The 18572-nt window shown below is 45.3% G+C and overlaps 1 protein-coding gene across 5 annotated transcripts in view; it reads right to left on the bottom strand.

Annotated features, from left to right (window-relative positions):
• Positions 1-8507: 8507 nt before the first annotated feature.
• LOC105480142 (myoferlin) overlaps positions 8508-18572 on the bottom strand; it is a 172915-nt gene continuing 162850 nt past the window's right edge. For 3 of the 5 annotated variants that reach the window (XM_011738655.3, XM_011738661.3, XM_071069484.1), the window contains 5 exons: positions 18367-18466; positions 14681-14871; positions 12262-12371; positions 11751-11898; positions 8511-9079 (listed from right to left, as the gene is read on the bottom strand). In XM_011738655.3, coding sequence (XP_011736957.2) covers positions 9041-9079; positions 11751-11898; positions 12262-12371; positions 14681-14871; positions 18367-18466 — 588 coding nt within the window. In that variant the 3' untranslated portion in view covers positions 8511-9040. Of the gene's footprint in view, positions 9080-11750; positions 11899-12261; positions 12372-14680; positions 14872-18366; positions 18467-18572 lie in introns of all 5 variants that reach the window. The other 2 variants (XM_011738667.3, XM_011738672.3) reach the window with 1 other exon arrangement.

Here is an 18572-nt window from a genome sequence, read left to right as displayed (position 1 = left end):
ATGACTTAAAATGTACCACTTGTAGCTGTTCAGTTCACTGGCATTAAGTGCATTCACACTGTTGTGCGCCACAGAACTCTTTTCATCTTACAAAATGGAAATTCTGTACTCATTAAACAATGACTCCTCATTCCTCCCCTTCAGCCAGCCTCCTCTGGCAGCCACCATTCTACTTTTTGACTCTATAGATTTATTTATTTATTTATTTATTTATTTATTTATTTATTTAGAGACGGACTCTTGCTCTGTTGCTAGGCTGGAGCACAGTGGTGTGATCTTGGCTTACCGCAACCTCCATCTCCCGGGTTCAAGCGATTCTCCTGCCTCAGCCTTCCGTGTAGCTGGGATTACAGGCATGTACCACCATGCCCTGTTAATTTTTGTATTTTTAGTAGAGACGGGGGTTTCACCATGTTGGCCAGGGGGGTCTCGAACTCCTTACCTCAGGTGATCTGCCCGCCTGGGCCTCCCAAAGTGCTGGGATTACAGGCGTGAGGCACCGCACCTGGCCGTCTCTGTAAATTTGACTGCTCTGGGAACCTCATTTAAGTGGAACCATACAACATTTGTCATTTTGCATCTGGCTGATTTCACCTAACATAATGCCTTCAAGATTCACCCATGTTGTAGCATGGGACAGAAAGCATGGGACAGAAAGAAAGACAGAAAGCATGGGACAGAAAGAAAGCATCCTTTCTTTTTAAACCAGAATAATATTCCATTGTATGTAGATACCACATTTGGTTTATCCATTCATCCATCAATGAACATCTTAGTCTGTTTAGGCTGCTCTTAGAGAATACCATAGACTAGGGGCTTATAAACAACAGACATTTATTCTAGCAGTTCTGGAGGTTGGGAAGCCTAAGCTCAAGGCTCTAGCAGATTCAGTGTCTGGTAAGAACTTGCTTCCTGGTTCACAGATGACCATCTTCTTGCTGCGTCTTTACATGGTGGAAGGGACAAGGGACCTTCTGTGAGTCTCTTCGATAAGGACACTAATCCCAGCCATGGGGCCCCTACCCTCATGACCTAATCACCTCTCAAAGGTCTCACCTTGTAATGGTTCCATTACGAACCTTTGCCTTGGGGGTTCAGATTTCAACACAGGAATTTGGGTTAGGGCCACCAATATTCAGTCTATAGCAGATTGCTTCTACCTTTTGGCTATTGTGAGTAATGCTGCTGTGAACATGGGTGTATAAAAATCTCTTCAAAGTCCCTGTTTCAATTTCTCTTTTGGACATATACCTAGAAGTAGAATTGCTGGATCGTATGGTAACGCTATATTTAATTTTTTGAGGAATTGCCCTACTCTCCTAGCACTTTTTGTTTTAGAGACGAAGTCTCACCCTGTCACCCAGGCTGGAGCGCAGTGGTGGGATCACAGCTCACTGCAGCCTCTGTCTCTCAGGCTCAAGCCATCCTCCCACCTCAGCCTTCCGAGTAGATGGGACTACAGGCATGCACCACCATCCCTGGCAATTTATTTTTATTTTTTTATAGTGACAGAGTCTCCCTATGTTGCCTAGGCTGGTCTTGAACTCCTGAGTTCAAGCGATCTTCCCTACACAGCCTCCCAAAGTGCTGGGATTACAGCCATGGGATTACACCATGCCTGTCCTTTCTTAATATTTTTTACCTGATTTCTTTAATTCTGATTGTGCAGTTAGAACTTGAGGGAAAATCAGCCTCATTTTGGACAGTGTTGATTTATTTCTTTTCTAAGGCCACATTGCAAGAGCAGAATGGCTGTTCCCTTCCAGCTTCTATCTATTTGGCTGTTCTCGTCCAGTAATGATGATGACAATTAGAAATCATGATTGGAATGATAAAATATGTTGAGGTCTTACTTTGTCTCAAGCACGATTTGAAACACTTTGACATATTGTAAATCATTTTATCTTCACAATCATTCTATGGAGATTGTTGCCCTAATTTTACAGATGAAGAAACTGAGTCACAGAGAAGCAGACCCATAAAACGATGCTGGGGTGGACGAGATCATTTCATTCAATGCTTACTTTCACCAATGAGGGAAAGGAGCCCCTGAGGGGAGATGCCTCACATCGTAAACCAAGCTGGGGTGAACTTGCAGGCTTGCAGACGTCTGGAATCCCCTGGCCCCATGCTCTTGCTGCCTCTAAGACAGGATTCTATTCATTTATTTTGTTTATCCCAGTGACCCAGGCAAAACCTCATCTGAGAGGCTTCCGTGCTGTGTCTGAATCCAGCTGGATCTTCCTGGTCGTCGTCCTGATCATTACTGGGGCAGGACTGAGCTGAAATATGATGGGGGAGGATTACAGGTTTGGCTCTAGGATTTTGTGAAAACATATGGAAGTAGCATATTAATATTAGTCAAGGACTGAAAGAGCCTTTTTAAGAACTTGAGATAAATTCTGGCAAAATCAGGTTGCCCCGAGAAGCATTCAATGTACTGTGAGAGAGTTGCTAAAAAAAATTACGTTTTTTCCCCCTTGTTCAGTTTATTTAAATAGTAAAAACCTGGAGTCTGCATTTCTCGTAAACTTGCACCCCTGAAATTATGAGTCAGACCCTACATATGGTGGGCCTGTGTTTTTCATTATGTTCCCTTACTCGTTAGGGTTTGCAGTTAGTCCGTGTTACACGTTTCCTTCATGTTTTTCTTGAACTTCGTGAACTCTGGCATTTCATTTCATGGATGTATATCCAAGGGAAAAGTAGCCTTCCTTTGATCTTCCTCAGGACCCCATTATGTTTAACCTAAGAAAGATTAGGGAGTTTTCATTCAACGCTGAACAAACACAAAATTCAGCTGCAAAAATGGCGGGTGCTTAATCTATTTACAACATCAACTCCATTATGAACTAATTCCACAGCAAGCCGACTTTGAAAAGAATTCTTCTGAATGAATTCCCATCTGCCTTTGGAGGCTGGATACATATGGTCTCGAGTACTAAATGTATTAGCCTCACAAAGGAATCTATTTAGCACAAAATATGTACGCCGTACAGGGTGTTCAAACTTTGAGATCACCGTGGCTGTTGGTTCCCTAGATGGGAGTCGAGTTGCTCTTTGTGTCCTCTCTGTCTCCCCAAAGAGAATGGGCAATTTCTGGAAAGTTCCCTCACCTTCTAGTTGCGTTTGTCACAACATCTGCTTCACGGTGGTGAAACAAGTCAGCTCCGGTCCTTGGGCAAACAATCCTGTGAGCTGGGGTGAGCTTGGAGGGGCAGAGAGCTGCCACTTGGCCAGCACTTGGATGCCAGACAGCTCAGCTTCCCTCTGCCCGTTTGGGGTTTCCCAAATGGGTTTTCGAATCTGTCCATCTTTTAAATAGCCCTTTAACGCAACATGCAGGTCTAATTGTGACATTTTTTTTTTCTAGCCTTAAAACGAGAAAAGAAGAAAAAAACAAAATCAAGTGTTAGCCTGTCAGGATTTTCAGTTCCCTGTCTTCTCATGGCATTGATGGAGATTTATTTTCCTAATGAAGGCTCCAGCGTTAATGGTGGTACTTGCTAGAATCAGTTAGGACTAAGTGTTATTTAACTCACAGTGAAGTGACAATCTGACTGGACTGTGATTCGTTCCAGCTTTTAGCTATCATTTATAGGTCACCAGGCGGCTAACAACCTCAATTGAGAGACCATTATCTTTTGACAAGATGAAGCTTTTTTTCTGGGGGAGAGGAGGGGAGAGAGAGGAGTTCTACCGAGAAAGCCCAGCTCATTGCTCTCCATGGGAATAACTTCATTCCTACTAGAGCTTTGCTGCTACTTACTCAAAGCTTCCACGCTACAGTCACACACTGTTTAAGACCAGGATATGTTAGGAGAAATGTGTTATTAGGTGATTTTGTTATTGTGTCAACATCATAGAAGGTATTTACGCAAACCTGGATGATACAGCCTGCACACACCTAGGCTCTATGGTACAGCCTATTGCTTGTAGACTACAAACCTGTCCAGCATGTTACTCTACTAAATGCTGCAGATAATGTAATATAGTGGTAGGTATTTGTGTATCTAAACATCGTAATATAGAAAAGGTACTCTAAAAACATGGGATTATACACCTACAGTTCAGGCATCAGGGTGAGACCTTCTCTCCAAAAAAATATGATGTTATAATCTTATGGGATCACTATTATATCATCCAGTCTGCCATTGACCACAATGGCACAAGACTACCGTAGATTCTGGTTAGGTATTGTGAAGTCAAAGAAGGAAAAGACTTTCCTCATAGCCACTCGTTTATCCACTCTGCAACTGTTCCTTGAGGGAGTCATTGCAGGAGAGTGTATTGGCAGGGTTCCCTGGTACGAAGGCTATTATTCAGCCTGCACATACTGGTATGGCTGTTGTGCTTTTTGTTTGTTTGTTTTTGTTTTTAAATAGCATGTATCCACCATGATGGGTTGCGCATCTCTTCTGATTGGTTGGTGCCAGTGCCATACTGATTGTTAAAAATTCCAGATAACACCCTTGCCCGGAGCATTCTTTTGTGAAACCTTTTTCTGCAAGAAAATGCCGTTTTCAGTTAAACTCCCTTTCATCGTTAGAGTGTCTCGTTTATTAGATAAAAGCTGTAGACTCTTAGTTAAAGTCTAAGCAAGATGACATGACGTTGTTAGAAAGTAGTAGTTTGGGTGTAGGTATAATATGATTTGAAAAAATTGGGAGGTTATATGTGCTTTGGGGCCTGGACCCAGAAGAGCTGGCTGCTCTTGAGGGCTATGGCAATACTCAGTCGGCCTCCTAAGACAGAGGTCTACAGGGGGAGCCTGAATCGCAAATAGGAATTATACCCTCTGTTCCACTGGAACAATGCAATTGTTCCCACTACCACCCCACACACGGCAACCTGCACCACGCTGCTCGGAGTGGCAAGAGCCGACCTCTTCCTACCCCCTGAAACTGGGATCTTCCTCCTTTCCTTCTGGGTCTTGGGAAAGTACTTATGTCTTATCTTGCTTTTGCTCCCCTTCTATATGTGAGTCTGTGTTTTCTGTATAAAAGTCCCAGGGTTAAAACGAAAAGAACCTTTTTTTAGTTCTACTTTTGGAACCAGAACATCCGACTTTAACCAGTCGAATGCAATGCTTAAAGCTACCTGCTGGGCATTGGGAGTTGTGAAGGTGCTTTACACACATGCTGCCATTCAACTCTCACCTCAATCCAGTGAGACAGGATTATTTCTCCCAAGTCCTGGATGAGGCTGAGGCAAGACCTGGGATGCAAACCCAGGCCTGCTGCTTCATGGGACAGCTCTTATAGGTGCTACCTCTGCTCTAAAGAGGCTTACAGTCGGTTGGGAAGATGAACCATGCCCCTATAACTGCAAGGTGAAACTAAATATCACAAAGTTTGTCAAACTTGAGGTCCTGGTTTTACCAAAAAATAATTGTAATGAACCTCACAAATACAAACTTTGCATACATTTCTTATACTAGTAATAATTTGGTGCATTTCCTTATATATGTATCCAAGTATTTGGGTCTTGTCTTTAAATCGATTTGTAATTATGCTCTTCAAAAATTTCCGATACACTAACATTTTCCTATGCCAGTCACAAAATGTAGAAAATTGTTGTTCTGGGCCGGGCGCAGTGGCTCACACCTGTAATCCCAGCATTTGGGAGGCCGAGGTGGGTGGATCACCTGAGGTCAGGAGTTTGAGACCAGCCTGGTCAACATGGTGAAACCCTGTTTCTACTAAAAATACAAAAAATTAGTCAGGCGTGGTGGTGTGCGCCTGTAATCCCAGCTACTCGGGAGGCCGAGGCAGGAGAATTGCTTGAACCCGGGAGGTGGACGTTGCAGTGAGCCAAGGTTATGCCATTGTACTACAGCTCGGGCAACAAGAGCAAAACTCCGTCTCAAAAAAAAATTGTTCGTGTCTACGGCCATACTATCCTGAACATGCCCGCTCTTGTCTGAACTCAGAAGCTAAGCAGGGTCAGGTTAGTACTTGGATGGGAGAAAATTGTTGTTTTCATTCTTGTATCAATATATGGGATTTCATTATGTATTAAATGATTCCCCTATAAGTTGGCATTTAGGTTGTTTCTGATTTTTGTACCATGATAAAGCACACTGTAACATACGTTTTTGCACATGAACCTTTGGCTGCCTTTCTGATTTTCTTGGAGTTATTAGTCAGGAGTGAAATTACTCGTTCCAAGGGCATAAACAGTTTTAAAGCTTTTAACATACATATTTCTCCAGAAAGGTTGTACTAATTTTTCTACTTCTAAGATTGAATAATCACTTTGGGGTATAAGAGGTGTCAAAGAGAAAGTGGCATTGGATGGCCGGGTGTGGTGGCTCACGCCTGTAATCCCAGCACTTCTGGGATGCCAAGGCAGGCAGATCACCTGAGGTAAGGAGTTCGAGATCAGCCTGGCCAACATGGTGAAACCCCGACTCTACTAAAAATACAAAAATTAGCCAGGTGTGGTGTCAGGCTCCTGTAATCTCAGCTACTCAGGAGGCCGAAGCAGGAGAATCGTTTGAAACTGGGAGGCAAAGGTTGCAGTGAGCCGGGGTTGTGCTGCTGCACTCCAGCCTGGGTGACAGAGTGAGACTCTGTCTCAAAAAAAAGAAGAAAGTGGCATTTGAACCAGAACATTGAGGGCAGGCAGGAGTTCCACCAATGAAGGCAGGGGTGCCATTGAGAAAGGAGGGGACAAGGTATATGGGAGATGATGAGCATTCAAATTCAGCAGCGTTGGAGAGTATCCTGTGTATTGCCTCTTACTGATTTTGTGTATTGAATGCTAGGATTTGGGGCAGGCCATAAAGGGAATTAAAATATTGAAAACGTGAAACAACTTAGCAGAAACACTGACACAATCACCATTGCTGTTTAACTTTGTCTAAGCGTCTAAAAGCATTGTCATTATTGTACATTTCTTACTCCCCTCAGCTCTATGTTGCCGTTTGAATAGAGCTGTTTACTGATCTTACCATGCTCTCATATAACAGGACGGTTTTCTCACATGTTCTAGAACATGCTGTCTTTCGCGTTGACATGGAGTCACACTGTGTTGCTGTCACTCATTACTTGACAATCTCAACCCTATGTTCCTCTTGACAGACCTCCCACTGGTGGTGTAGATTTATGGTTAAGAGAAGCTGGCAAGGCACAGTGGCTCACGCCTGTAATCCCAGCACTTTGGGAGGCCAAGGTGGGTGGATCACCTGAGGTCAGGAGTTTGAGACCAGCCTTGCCAACATGCTGAAACCCCGTCTTTACTAAAAATAGAAAAAATTAGCTGGGCGTGGTAGGTGGTGCCTGTAATCCCAGCTACTTGGGAGACTGAGACAGGAGAATCGCTTGAATCTGGGAGGTGGAGGTTGCAGTGAGCCAAGATCACGCCATTGCACTCCAGCCTGGGCAACAAGAGCAAAACTCCATTATATGAAAAAGAAGTTAAGACTGCCTTGGTTCAAGTTCCAGCTCTACCACTTATTGGTTATGTGGCTTTGGGCAAGTTCCTAAACCTCTTTGTGACTTACTTTCTTCAACTGTAAATGGGGTGATAGGGTTTGGCTGTGTCCCCACCCAAATCTCATCTTGAATTGTGATCTGAATTGTAATCCCCATGTGTTGAGGGAGGGACCTGGTGGGAGGTAACTGGATCATGGGGATGGTTTCTCCCATGCAGTTCTCATGATAGTGAGAGAATTCTCACAAGATCTGGTTGTTTGCTAAGTGTCTGGCATCTGCCCTGTTTGCTCGCTCTCTCCTGCCACCTTGTGAAGAAGGTGCTTGCTTCTCCTTTGCCTTCCACCAGGATGGTAAGTTTCCTTAGGCCTCCCCAGCCATGCAGACCTGTGAGTCAATTAAACATCCTTTCTTTATAAAGTGCCTTGTCTCCGGTAGTACCTTTATAGCAGTGTGAAAACGGACTTACACATGGGGTTAAGAATGTTACCTACGTTTATAGGGCTTCCTTGTCCTTAAGTGGGTTAATACACATAAACCACTTAAAACAGTGCTGTGCACAGAGTGAGTCTCTTTAATGTCAGCTTTTTCTTCTTCTTTTTTTTTTTTGAGACAGAATTTCGCTCTTGTTGCCCAGGCTGGAGTGCAATGGCGCAAACTCGGCTCACCACAACCTCCGCCTCCCGGGTTCAGCGATTCTCCTGCTTCAGCCTCCCGAGCAGCTGGGATTATAGGCATGCACCACCATGCCCGGCTAATTTTGTATTTTTAGAAGAGACAGGGTTTCTCCATGTTGGTCAGGCTGGTCTTGAACTCCCAACCTCAGGTGATCTGCCTGCCTCGGCCTCCCAAAGTGCTGGGATTACAGGCGTGAGCCACTGTGCCAGGCCAAGTGTTAGTTTTTATTATTTATAATGTTATATTCAGTTTGACCAATTGGCTAAAATTAGGCAGGATATTTATAAAGGGCATATGGCCCAGAGGTATGCCATGGCCTTCTCTTCACTGAGACAAGGCCAGAAAAATGCCTCCTTCCCAACTTGACCCACAGCTACAACCAACAGCCAGGGGCAAAGGTGAACCATTTTTATTCAGTTTCATGACAGAGGTTAAATAGACTTTTATGACATCCATACAAAATATAACAATGGTTGTGGGCATAAATAAGAATTGTTCTAACTATTCTGATTTTATAATGCACAGCTCTTTTAGTTGATTACAAATATGAAGTATATCACCTCAAGATGCAGAGATTTTTGAATTCTATTTAGCAATTTCAAAAAACTGAATTCTAGAACCGAAGACACATAAAAAGATAATTTTTAAATGGAACCAGCCACCTGGAAAAATATTTTGAAAAACGTGATTTAAACTTTAGAAAATACAACTTTTAATACTTAAGAGATAACATGATGCAAATGTTGCTTGTTGGCCTGACTTTCCAGGACTAAGACCCTCTGGGAATCAATGGGGCTCGGTGACGTAGTGAAACCTGCTACTGGGGTGTGGTCTCAGACACAAAATCACATCACACTGGATATTGGTCCACAGAGGCAGGATTCTCTCATTGCTGGATGACTCTTGAAATGAAGCCTTTGCTTTTGTTACGCATTTGGCTTTACAATCTTCATTGACAAATAGTTCTGGAAAGGAAACAAAAACAGTGGTAAAAGAAATATGTATGTATATATGGTTTTCAGTTAGGGTTTCTCAATCTTGGTACTACTGACATTTCAAACCAGATGATTCTTGTTGGGGAGTGTCCTGTGCCTTGTAGGATGTTCAGCAGCTGTCACTGGCCTCTACCCACCGAGTGCCAGTAGCACCCCCCAAGTTGTTGCAACCAAAATGTCTCCAGACATTGCCAAATGTCCTCTTGGGGTTGGGGAGCAAAATCTCCCCTAATTGGGAACTACTGGTTTAAACCAATAGAATTTTTTTTTTCGTGACGGAGTTTCTCTCTTGTCACCCAGGCTGGAGTGCAGTGGCATGATCTCTGGTCACTGCATCCTCTGCCTCACAGGTTACAGCGATTCTCCAGCCTCAGCCTCCCAAGTAGCTGGAATTACAGGTACCCACTACCATGCCTGGCTAATTTTAAAATTTTTAGTAGAGATGGGGTTTCACCATGTTGGTCAGGCTGGTCTCGAACTCCTGACCTCAGGTGATCCACTCGCCTCAGCCTCCCAAATTGCTGGGATTATAAGTGTGAGCCACTGTACCCAGCTGCCAATAAAATCTAAATCAGGAAAAATAAATAACTAGGCTGGCGCAGTAGTTCACGCCTGTAATCCCAGTACTTTGGGAGGCTAAGGCGGGCGGATCACATGAGGTCAGGAGTTGGAGACCAGCCTGGCCAACATGGTGAAACCCCATCTCTACTAAAAATAAAAAAATTAGCCAGGCGTGGTGGTGGGCGCCTGTAATCCCAGCTACTTGGGAGGCTGAGGCTGGAGAATCGCTTGAACCTGTGAGGCAGATTTTGCAGTGAGCCAAGGTTGTGCCACTGCACTCCAGCCTAGGTGACAGAGCAAGACTCCATCTCAAAAAACTGAAAAATAAAATAACTAGGAGCAGCTTTTTAAATGGTCAAGACAGTGGGACTGGGACCGAGTGTGGTGGCTCACACTTGTAATCCTAGCACTTTGGGAGGCCGAGGTGGGTGGATCACTTGAGATCAGGAGTTCGAGACCAGCCTGGCCAACATGGTGAAACCCTGTCTCTACTAAAAATACAAAAATTGACTGGATGTGGTGGCGGGCGCCTGTAATCCCAGCTACTCGGGAGGCGGAGGCATAAGCAATGCTTGAACCTGGGAGGCGGAGGTTGCAGTGAGCGGAGATCATGCCACTGTACTCCAGCCTGGGTGATAGAGTGAGACTGTCTCCAGAAAAAAAAAAAAAAACCAAACAAACAAAAAAGCAATTTGACCATCTACGACTATAAAATAGTGTACATATACTCATAGATGACAAACTGGAAGTACTATACTGGGGAAAAATGAAGACACAAAACCCAAAACCCCTGCTACTTGTGTGGCTACAATACTATTTTTTTGAGACAGAGTCTTGCTTCTTTATCCAGGCTGGAGTGCAATGGCGCGATCTCAGCTCACTGCAACCTCCGCCTCCCCAGTAGCTGGGATTACAGGCATGTGCCACCACACCCAACTAATTTTTGTATTTTTAGTAGAGACGGGGTTTCACTATGTTGGAGTTCACTGGTCTTGAACTCCTGACCTCAAGTGATCCACCCACTTCAGTCTCCCAAAGTGCCAGGATTACAGGCATGAGCCACCTCGCCCGGCTGATATTATTAATGTGAATTTTGGAGTAAGAGCTTTTGAATGCCTCCTGTGACATTCAGTGCCACTCGTCCAACTTCTGAGCATGGCTTCCTCTGCCTGGACTATCCCTTCTCCACTTGGCAAACTTGAATGTCCCCTCCTTGGAGGAACTGTCTTAGCAGGGGGTGCCCACGGTTGTTTGTTTCTGTCTCCATAACAGCTCACCTCCCTTAGTAATGTGTCCTTGTTCCCATGGCTGCTAGTTCCCAGAATATGAACTGCTCCTGGGCACCCGTCATGCCAATAATTCAATCGTCTCTATAACTTAATTCCTAGCCTATCGCAGATGCGCAATACATCGTCTGGATGGAGGAAGGGAGGTACTGCTTCTAGGCACACTGCCAAGTCTCCCACTTGGATTCCCATTTATGACTGGGGTGATGAGGGGAAAATTTAAGGGGGAGGGTATATGTGACATGAACCTTAAAGAATGAGTGAGGTTTTCATAGATAAATATGGACAGAGAAACAAAATTGGCAAAGGCATCCAGATAGGTAAGGGCAGTAATATTTGGGGAGGTTGGGATCAACGATCTAGTTTGGGTGGAACACAGGGTGTATGTAGACCCACAATGAACCCAGATTTGGGGATTCTTGAAGCTAGGACAAGGAATTGGGATGCAGGATGGTTTGGAACAAGAAAGTCTGAAGTCAGGAAGATCAGCTGGAAACGCTGGCTGTGGTCCAGACACACACTGATTGAGACCTGAGTGATTTCTCCTAGAATTGCTGAGACCAAAGTTATTTTCAGACCATAAAGCAAAGTTCTGCCCGTAATTTGTGAAACCCTGAGAATGTGATTCTAATTACAAGACACATTACTTTAAATTTCCCCAAAGCAGAAGGGTTGCAACCCCACGCTGCTGAGCAGGTCATTCTTCTGCACAGTGGTCAGGGCAGATGCCAAGGGAGAGGGCCAACCGCAACTCACAAGAAAGCCAAGACAAGGGGCCAAGGAAGGGCTCCTACCGGCAACGAGTAGAGGAGCACGGCCACGAAGAGCAGCAGAATGAGCAGGAACAGCAAGCCGATGATGACCCACTTAAAGCGGCGCCACACGATGAACTTCATGGTCTTGCATGGGTTGGTGAACCAGAGGAAGGAGGTTTCTGGTCGACTGCATTGCAAAGAAACGGTATCACCTACCCAACTCAGGAGGGATGCATATTTTATCCCAGAGCATAACACAGTTTCAGGAATAAAGAATCATATTAATAAGGTCAAGAAAAGATATTCCCCTTCGTTGACTGAGAAAGGCTCTTTAACCTATGACAGCTTCCTAAGATGCTGAACTTTGGTTTCCTGGAAAGGAGAATTCTTTAAACGAAGCCAGATCACCAACCTCTCCACCCCTACCCACTACTATTAGCTACCAGATTAGGAAGACCACAAAAGCTAATCCATCTCATTAAGGCAATGGGAAGGGGGGCTCTCAGACTGCAGGTGTTTGGGGAGTGGGAGAACAAAGAAGGCCTCTCACTTTGGTAAGTCCAGCTTGGGGTTCATGTTGGGTTCGTCCCGCCCCTTCCCGGCTGGCCTCTCGTCGGCCTCCTTCTCGTTGAGGATTTCCAATGTCATCTCCACTTTCCCCTTCAGTAAAGCAGAGCAGGTTAAACACATGACATCACGTTTCACAAATATTTTTACTTCAACCCAAGGAGTATTCCCCGAGCAATGATTTTTATACTTGTAAAACAATCCTTAGATTGCCTTCAGTTTTTCTCAAGAGATTTCATCCCATTTCCTCGTCCATGTGTTTCTGAACTGATGCTGTGTGGGAAACTTTGAGGACAAATTGCTTCCCCCACTCTCTACTTTTCATTTGCTGTATCCCCCTCTAACGTTCTCACATTGGTCTCCTTGTCTTCCCACACACCTTCCTATGTAACTTCACTTGGACCCAGACTAACCTGAATACTGCTAATAACAATATCTAATATTTATTGAGCATTATTGTAGGCTCCCATTAAGAGAACAGAGCCATGTCTCTTCATGCCTATCATTGTCACCTATTGTGCACAGTTGCTGTCATTCAGTAGGTACTCCGTGTACACTAGCTCAATGAGTGAGTGAGTGAATGAATGTTGTCTCCCTGCTCAGGGGTTCCTGAGTGATGCTCCCAGCACCATTTAAATGTTCTACATGGGGTTATCTCGTATAATACTCATGGCAACCCTACAACTACTATTGTGTTCAGGTGCAAATGAGAACAGTGAGGCCAAAGTGAAAGTGGTCTAGAAACTTGCCCACTTTTGGCCCAGTGCAGTGGCTCATGCCTGTAATCCTAGCGTTTTGGGAGGCCGAGGCGGGAGGATCACCTGAGGTCAGGAGTTCAAGACCAGCCTGGCCAACATGGCGAAACCCCATCTCTACTAAAAATACAAAAAAATTAGCCAGCATGGTGGCGCGCACCTGTAGTTCCAGCTACTCGAGAGGAGGAGGTTGCAGGGAGCGGAGATTGTACCACTGTACTCCAGCCTGGGCGACAGAGTGAGACTTCATCTCCAAAAACTAAAAACAAACTTGCCCACTTTCATAGTGAGCCATACCTAAAATTGTAACTGACTTTCTAAGAGCCAGGAAAGCCCGCAAGGTCACCAACAATCTGGGAAGCACTGGCCCTGAGTAGAGCTCTGAGGACTCCTACCCTTACAGGTCAGACAAAGCTGGGTTTCTGACTTCCACAAGTTGCTTGATCTCTCCAAGCCTGTTTGTGGAATCGCTGAAATGGGGACAATGTCTACTTCATGGCGTTGTCAGCAGAACTAAGTGAGGTTATGTGCAAACTGCTGTATTGTAATGGAAAGCAGTCAGTGGTTTCCTGGGACCAGGGAGGGAGGGAGCAATGGACTCCAGAGAGCGAGCACAAGGACATTTTGGAGGTGATGGGAAGGTTCCGGATCTTGATTATGGTTCGATGAGTGTATACATCTGTCAAAACTCATCAAATTGTGTACTTTAAATGAATACAGTTTATGTAAATTATACACCAAGGTTGTTTTTAAAAAGATTATGAATGTAAGGCACTTGGCATACTGCCTGGTTCAAAATTAATGATCAAAAATGTTAGCTATTTTTAATAATGCATAATGAACTCAGTAGTCTTTTGTGATATGGTATGGTAACCCACACTATTGCTTCTAGATCAAAATACATCTTGAGTTCCTGAACTTGCTTGTAATTTGTGGCCTTTTTATCCAACTAATGCCAGCACATCTTGCTGCTTCCATCCTTTTTTTTTTTTTTTTTTTGAGACAGACTTTCACTCTGTCACCCAGGCTGGAGTGCAGTGGCATGATCTTGGCTCACTGCAACCTACACCTCCTAGGTCCAAGTGATTCTCATGCCTCAGCCTCCTGAGTAGCTGGGACTACAGGTGTGCATCACCACTCCTGGCTACTTTTTTTTTTTTTTTTTTTTTTAAAGTAGTTTGCCATGTTGGCCAGGTTGGTCTTGAACTCCTGACCTCAGGTGATCCACCCGCCTTGGATTACAGGCATGAGCCACCACACTCAGCCCCACCTTTTTTTTTTTTAATGAGAAAAGTCCAAATTTGAAGTTCCCTTTTCCATACTAAATTGTACTAGAAGCCCAGCATTAATTAACTTTCCTGATGAAGAAGAGTCCCAAGGAAAATATAGTGAAACTACCTGAGCTTCTAGTTTTTGACCATTCCAACTACTTCACCTTCCTCCAACTCCAAGCACATGCTTACAGCATCTCCCACCTTATATTGTAAGACAAAGGCAAACATATCCCAAAGACAAACTGTTCCTATAACTTAAACTCCCACCAATTTAAAACTTCATTTTATCTGGAGTAAGTCTATGGATAAAGGGCAAAACCGAAATGATAAAAGGCACAAACAATCTTCAACCAGAACCAGGAAATGTTCATACAGCCATCACGCGGGCGCCATCTTTCTCTGCGTAGCACGGCCACCATCCTTTCATGGACTTCTGCTCAAAGAGGGAGGCTGTCTTGGCTTTAAGGGGGTCCATGGCTTTGAGGTCCGGAATCATGTCCAAACTGCATTTCTCTGGTGATTTTGCAGGAATGATAGTGTGATGCAAGTCAAGTTCTAGGAAACCTAGCCAAGGAAACAACAGTAAGTCCAAATGAGCTTCAAGTGGATCAGCTGTTGTTCACAAGTGAACAGAACGTTCTTGTCCGGAGAGAGGCATGCAGTGATTTTGAACATGTAAAAGGTGAGTTAGAGAAAGGGGGCCTGGCAGACATTTAAAGTCTTTCCAGTTAGGATGGAAAATGGCCGAAGAAATAGCCATCCACTGTACAGCATCTCCTGTTTTCTTTCTCAAAGACATGAGCATAAACAGAGTTCTTTAAACTAAAAGTAATGAAATATCTACAGACACAATTTTCACTCAACTCAAGGCCCTTGGATCTGAAATGTTTTCCTTTTAGTTCTGAGCTGCCCTGAGCAGAGAGGTCATTTGGCTTTGGGTAAAGACAATAGGTGCTTAGAACACAGGATGCTGGCTGGGCTCACAGCTATAATCCTAGCACTTTGGGAGGCCGAGGTGGGCAGATCACTTGAGGCCAGGAGTTCGAGACCAGCCTGGCCAACATGGTGAAACCCCGTCTCTACTAAAAATTAGCTGGGCACGAGGGCACACATCCGTAATCCCAGCTACTCAAGAGGTTGAGGCACAAGAATCGCGTGAGCCTGGGAGGCAGAGGTTGCAGTGAGCAAAGATCGCACCACTGTTCTCCAGCCTGGGCAGCTGAGCGAGACTCTGTCTCAAAAAAAAAAAAAAAACCAAAAACCAAAAACCAAAACAAACCAACACAGGATGCTGCATGAAATGTGCACATCCAAGACTCTCCTAGTAAAACCTCAGAAACAGAATCTTGAGAAGGAGCACGACTCAAAAGAAAATCCTCACCAGGAACTGAGACTCCTAGCCTCAATCAGAGTGTCTGGAGAAACACATCGTCCCTTCTATAATGTGAGGCATTAACTCTTGTTTTGAGACTCAGTCTTTCTCTCTCACCCAGGCTGGAATACAGGGATGTGATCTCGGCTCACTGCAACCTCCGCCTCCTGGGTTCAAGCGATTCTCATGCCTCAGCCTCCCTAGTAGCTGGGACTACAGGTGTGCACCACCATGCCCAGCTAATTTTTGATTTTTAGTGGAGATGGGGTTTTGCCATGGAGACGAGGTTTTGCCATGTTGGCCAGGCTGGTCTTGAACTCCTGACCTCAGGTGATCCACCCACCTTGGCCTCCCAAAGTTCTGGAATTACAGGCGTGAGCAACCGCGCCCGGCCGCATTAACTCTTTAGTACCACTTCCACAGTTAGGGAAAAGTGTGTTTTGGGCTTGGGGACTCCTGTGAGCCCTTTCCTCCAGAAAATGGTGGGTGTGATGTGGGGTCAAGAGTCTGACCTTCAGTAGTGGCAGCAAAGAGCAACAGGGAGGTTGTGGCATTTTCTCTTTAAACTGTCAGACTTAGGGACGGCCCTTCAGCATATAGTGGACCCATAAGACACGTGACCTTAGCCTTTCTTGACCTGTGACTGCTTTTGTTTCCCCTCTCCTTTTGGTTATGTTCTCACTCGGCATTTTGAGAAACAGTCATTCTCTTTATTTGTTGTCTGACAGTTTTGTTTAAATTCCAAAGGAAGGCCAGGCATGGTGGCTCATGCCTGTAATCCCAGCAATATTGGGAGGCCGAGGTGGGCAGATTACTTGAGCTCAGGAATTTGAGACCAGCTTGGGCAACATGGCAAAACCCCATCTCTACAAAACATACACAAAATTAGCCAGGCTTGGTGGCACGTGTCTGTGGTCCCAACTACTTGGGAGGCTGAGGTTGGGAGGATCTCCTGAGCCCAGGAGGTAGAGGTGGCAGTGATCCTAGATCGTGCCACTGCACTCCAGCCTGAGCGAGAGAGTGAGAGACTGTCTCAACAAACAAAGCCAAGGGCAAACCCTTTATTAGCCTAGAATTTACTATCCATATGCTTTATGTAAGCCTACTTGCATACTCATTTGTTTACTGACCTCTTACTAAGCACTAAGTCAAAACCATTGCATTAAGTGCTGTGCAGGGAAAAGGGATAAATAAGATACAACTTTTGGCGGGTGTTTCCTCTGCCAGGAGGGACCCCTGGAAGCAGCGTGGAAACAGGGAGACCAGTCAGGGGCTACTGTAACATGTGGCTAGCAGTAAGTGAGGTTCAACTGGCAAGTGGCAGAGATCACAGGACTAAGAAAATAAGTGTGCGTGATAAAACAGATGACACTGTAGGATGGAGTGGCTGGTGGGGCGTGGGGGAAAAGAGAGGAGGAAAACTACAGAGGACTCTGGGTGCTTTCGCCTGGGTGGCTGGGGAAATGGAGGGGTCGTGAGCTGCTAAATAAGTTCCTGAGGAGAGCAGGGGTGAGTTGAGGGAAGAAATGCTGAGTGAGATTTCAGTCACAGTACAGGCGAGCTGCCCGCCAGGTATAAGGGTGGGGGGTTCTGGCCAGGAATCGGGAATGACCCTCAACGATTTCCTTTGACTGTACCACAGGCACTCTGAGAGCACAGGCTACACATCCTGGTTTAGGAGCCACACTTTGCGGAAAGGTGAGAGTTGAAGCATGACCTTCCACTGAGGTGAGAGTGGGTAAATCCCTGGAAAGGGTGGTTGGCAGGTTGGAGGAGAGCAGAAGAACCTCAGGGAAGGCCTGTATTTAAAGAGTGGGAGTCTGGGCACTGTGGTTTATGCTTGTAATCCTGGCACTTTGGGAGGCTGAGGTGCAAGGATTGCTTGAGCTCAGGGGTTTAAGGCCAGCCTGGGCAACATAGTGAGACCTCATCTGTACTAAAAAGTAAAAAAAAAAAAAAAATTAGCCAGGTGTGGTGGCACACGCCTGTAGTCCCAGCTACTCAGGAGGCTGAGGGGGCAGGATTTCTTGAGCCCAGGAGGTTGAGGTTACAGTAAGCTATGATCGTGCCACTGCACTCCAGCCCGGGTAACAAAGAGAGACTTGTCTCCAAAAATAAAAAAAATTTAAAAATAGAGTGGGATGCAGAAACAAGGCTGGCTAATGTGACAAGGCCAGAGCCAGGAAGAGTGAAAATCTGGAAAGCACAGTGCCATGGGGGGCGAGGGAGGAGTGCGCCAGGAGAGGGAGGGGCCCGGGCTGAGGGTGCATTGAACTAGTGCCCTTACCACAGAAGACAGGAGCAATGGCTGGGGGATTGGGGGACCTTGGTAACTTGGGAACAGGTTGAGGAGGGTGGGAGCTGATTCCCAGGTGCTGAGGAGAGAGTGGCCGGTTTGAAAGTGGATATAGGAATGTGGCATCCCCCTGCAGAAACAGGATTTGAGTCTCCACAGACAGACAGGAGCTGGTGTAAGACCCTCACCAGAGCCCTTGAAAAGGGATGGTACTCACTGTCAGGCCGCACTGCCAAGAGCTCATGCAAGCAGTGGGTGTGTCCCCTATCCCCCACCAGGCCCCCATTACCAAGAAGTATTGAAGATTTAAATAATTGCTTCCAAGTTTTCATTGACCTCACTAATTCCAAGTATAGTTTCTTAGAAGCAATGATCCAAATGGAAGCCCTACCCAAGTAGTCATCCAGAGAAAACTTGTCATTGTCCCATATCTGAATGATCAGCCTGGGTGGGATTCGAAATTCCGTTTGGTCAATACTCCAGAAATGCTCCTAAAACGAAAAGAAACATGGACACACCAGGTTATCATGATGACTCTGAAACACTCACCTTTGGCTCCTTAAGACAGCATCAAAGCCTGGGGTCTTTCTCGCCTTT

This window comes from Macaca nemestrina, chromosome 9, assembly GCF_043159975.1.
Source record: "Macaca nemestrina isolate mMacNem1 chromosome 9, mMacNem.hap1, whole genome shotgun sequence".
NCBI lineage: Eukaryota > Metazoa > Chordata > Mammalia > Primates > Cercopithecidae > Macaca > Macaca nemestrina.
This window is presented reverse-complemented; position numbering and strand designations above follow the sequence as displayed.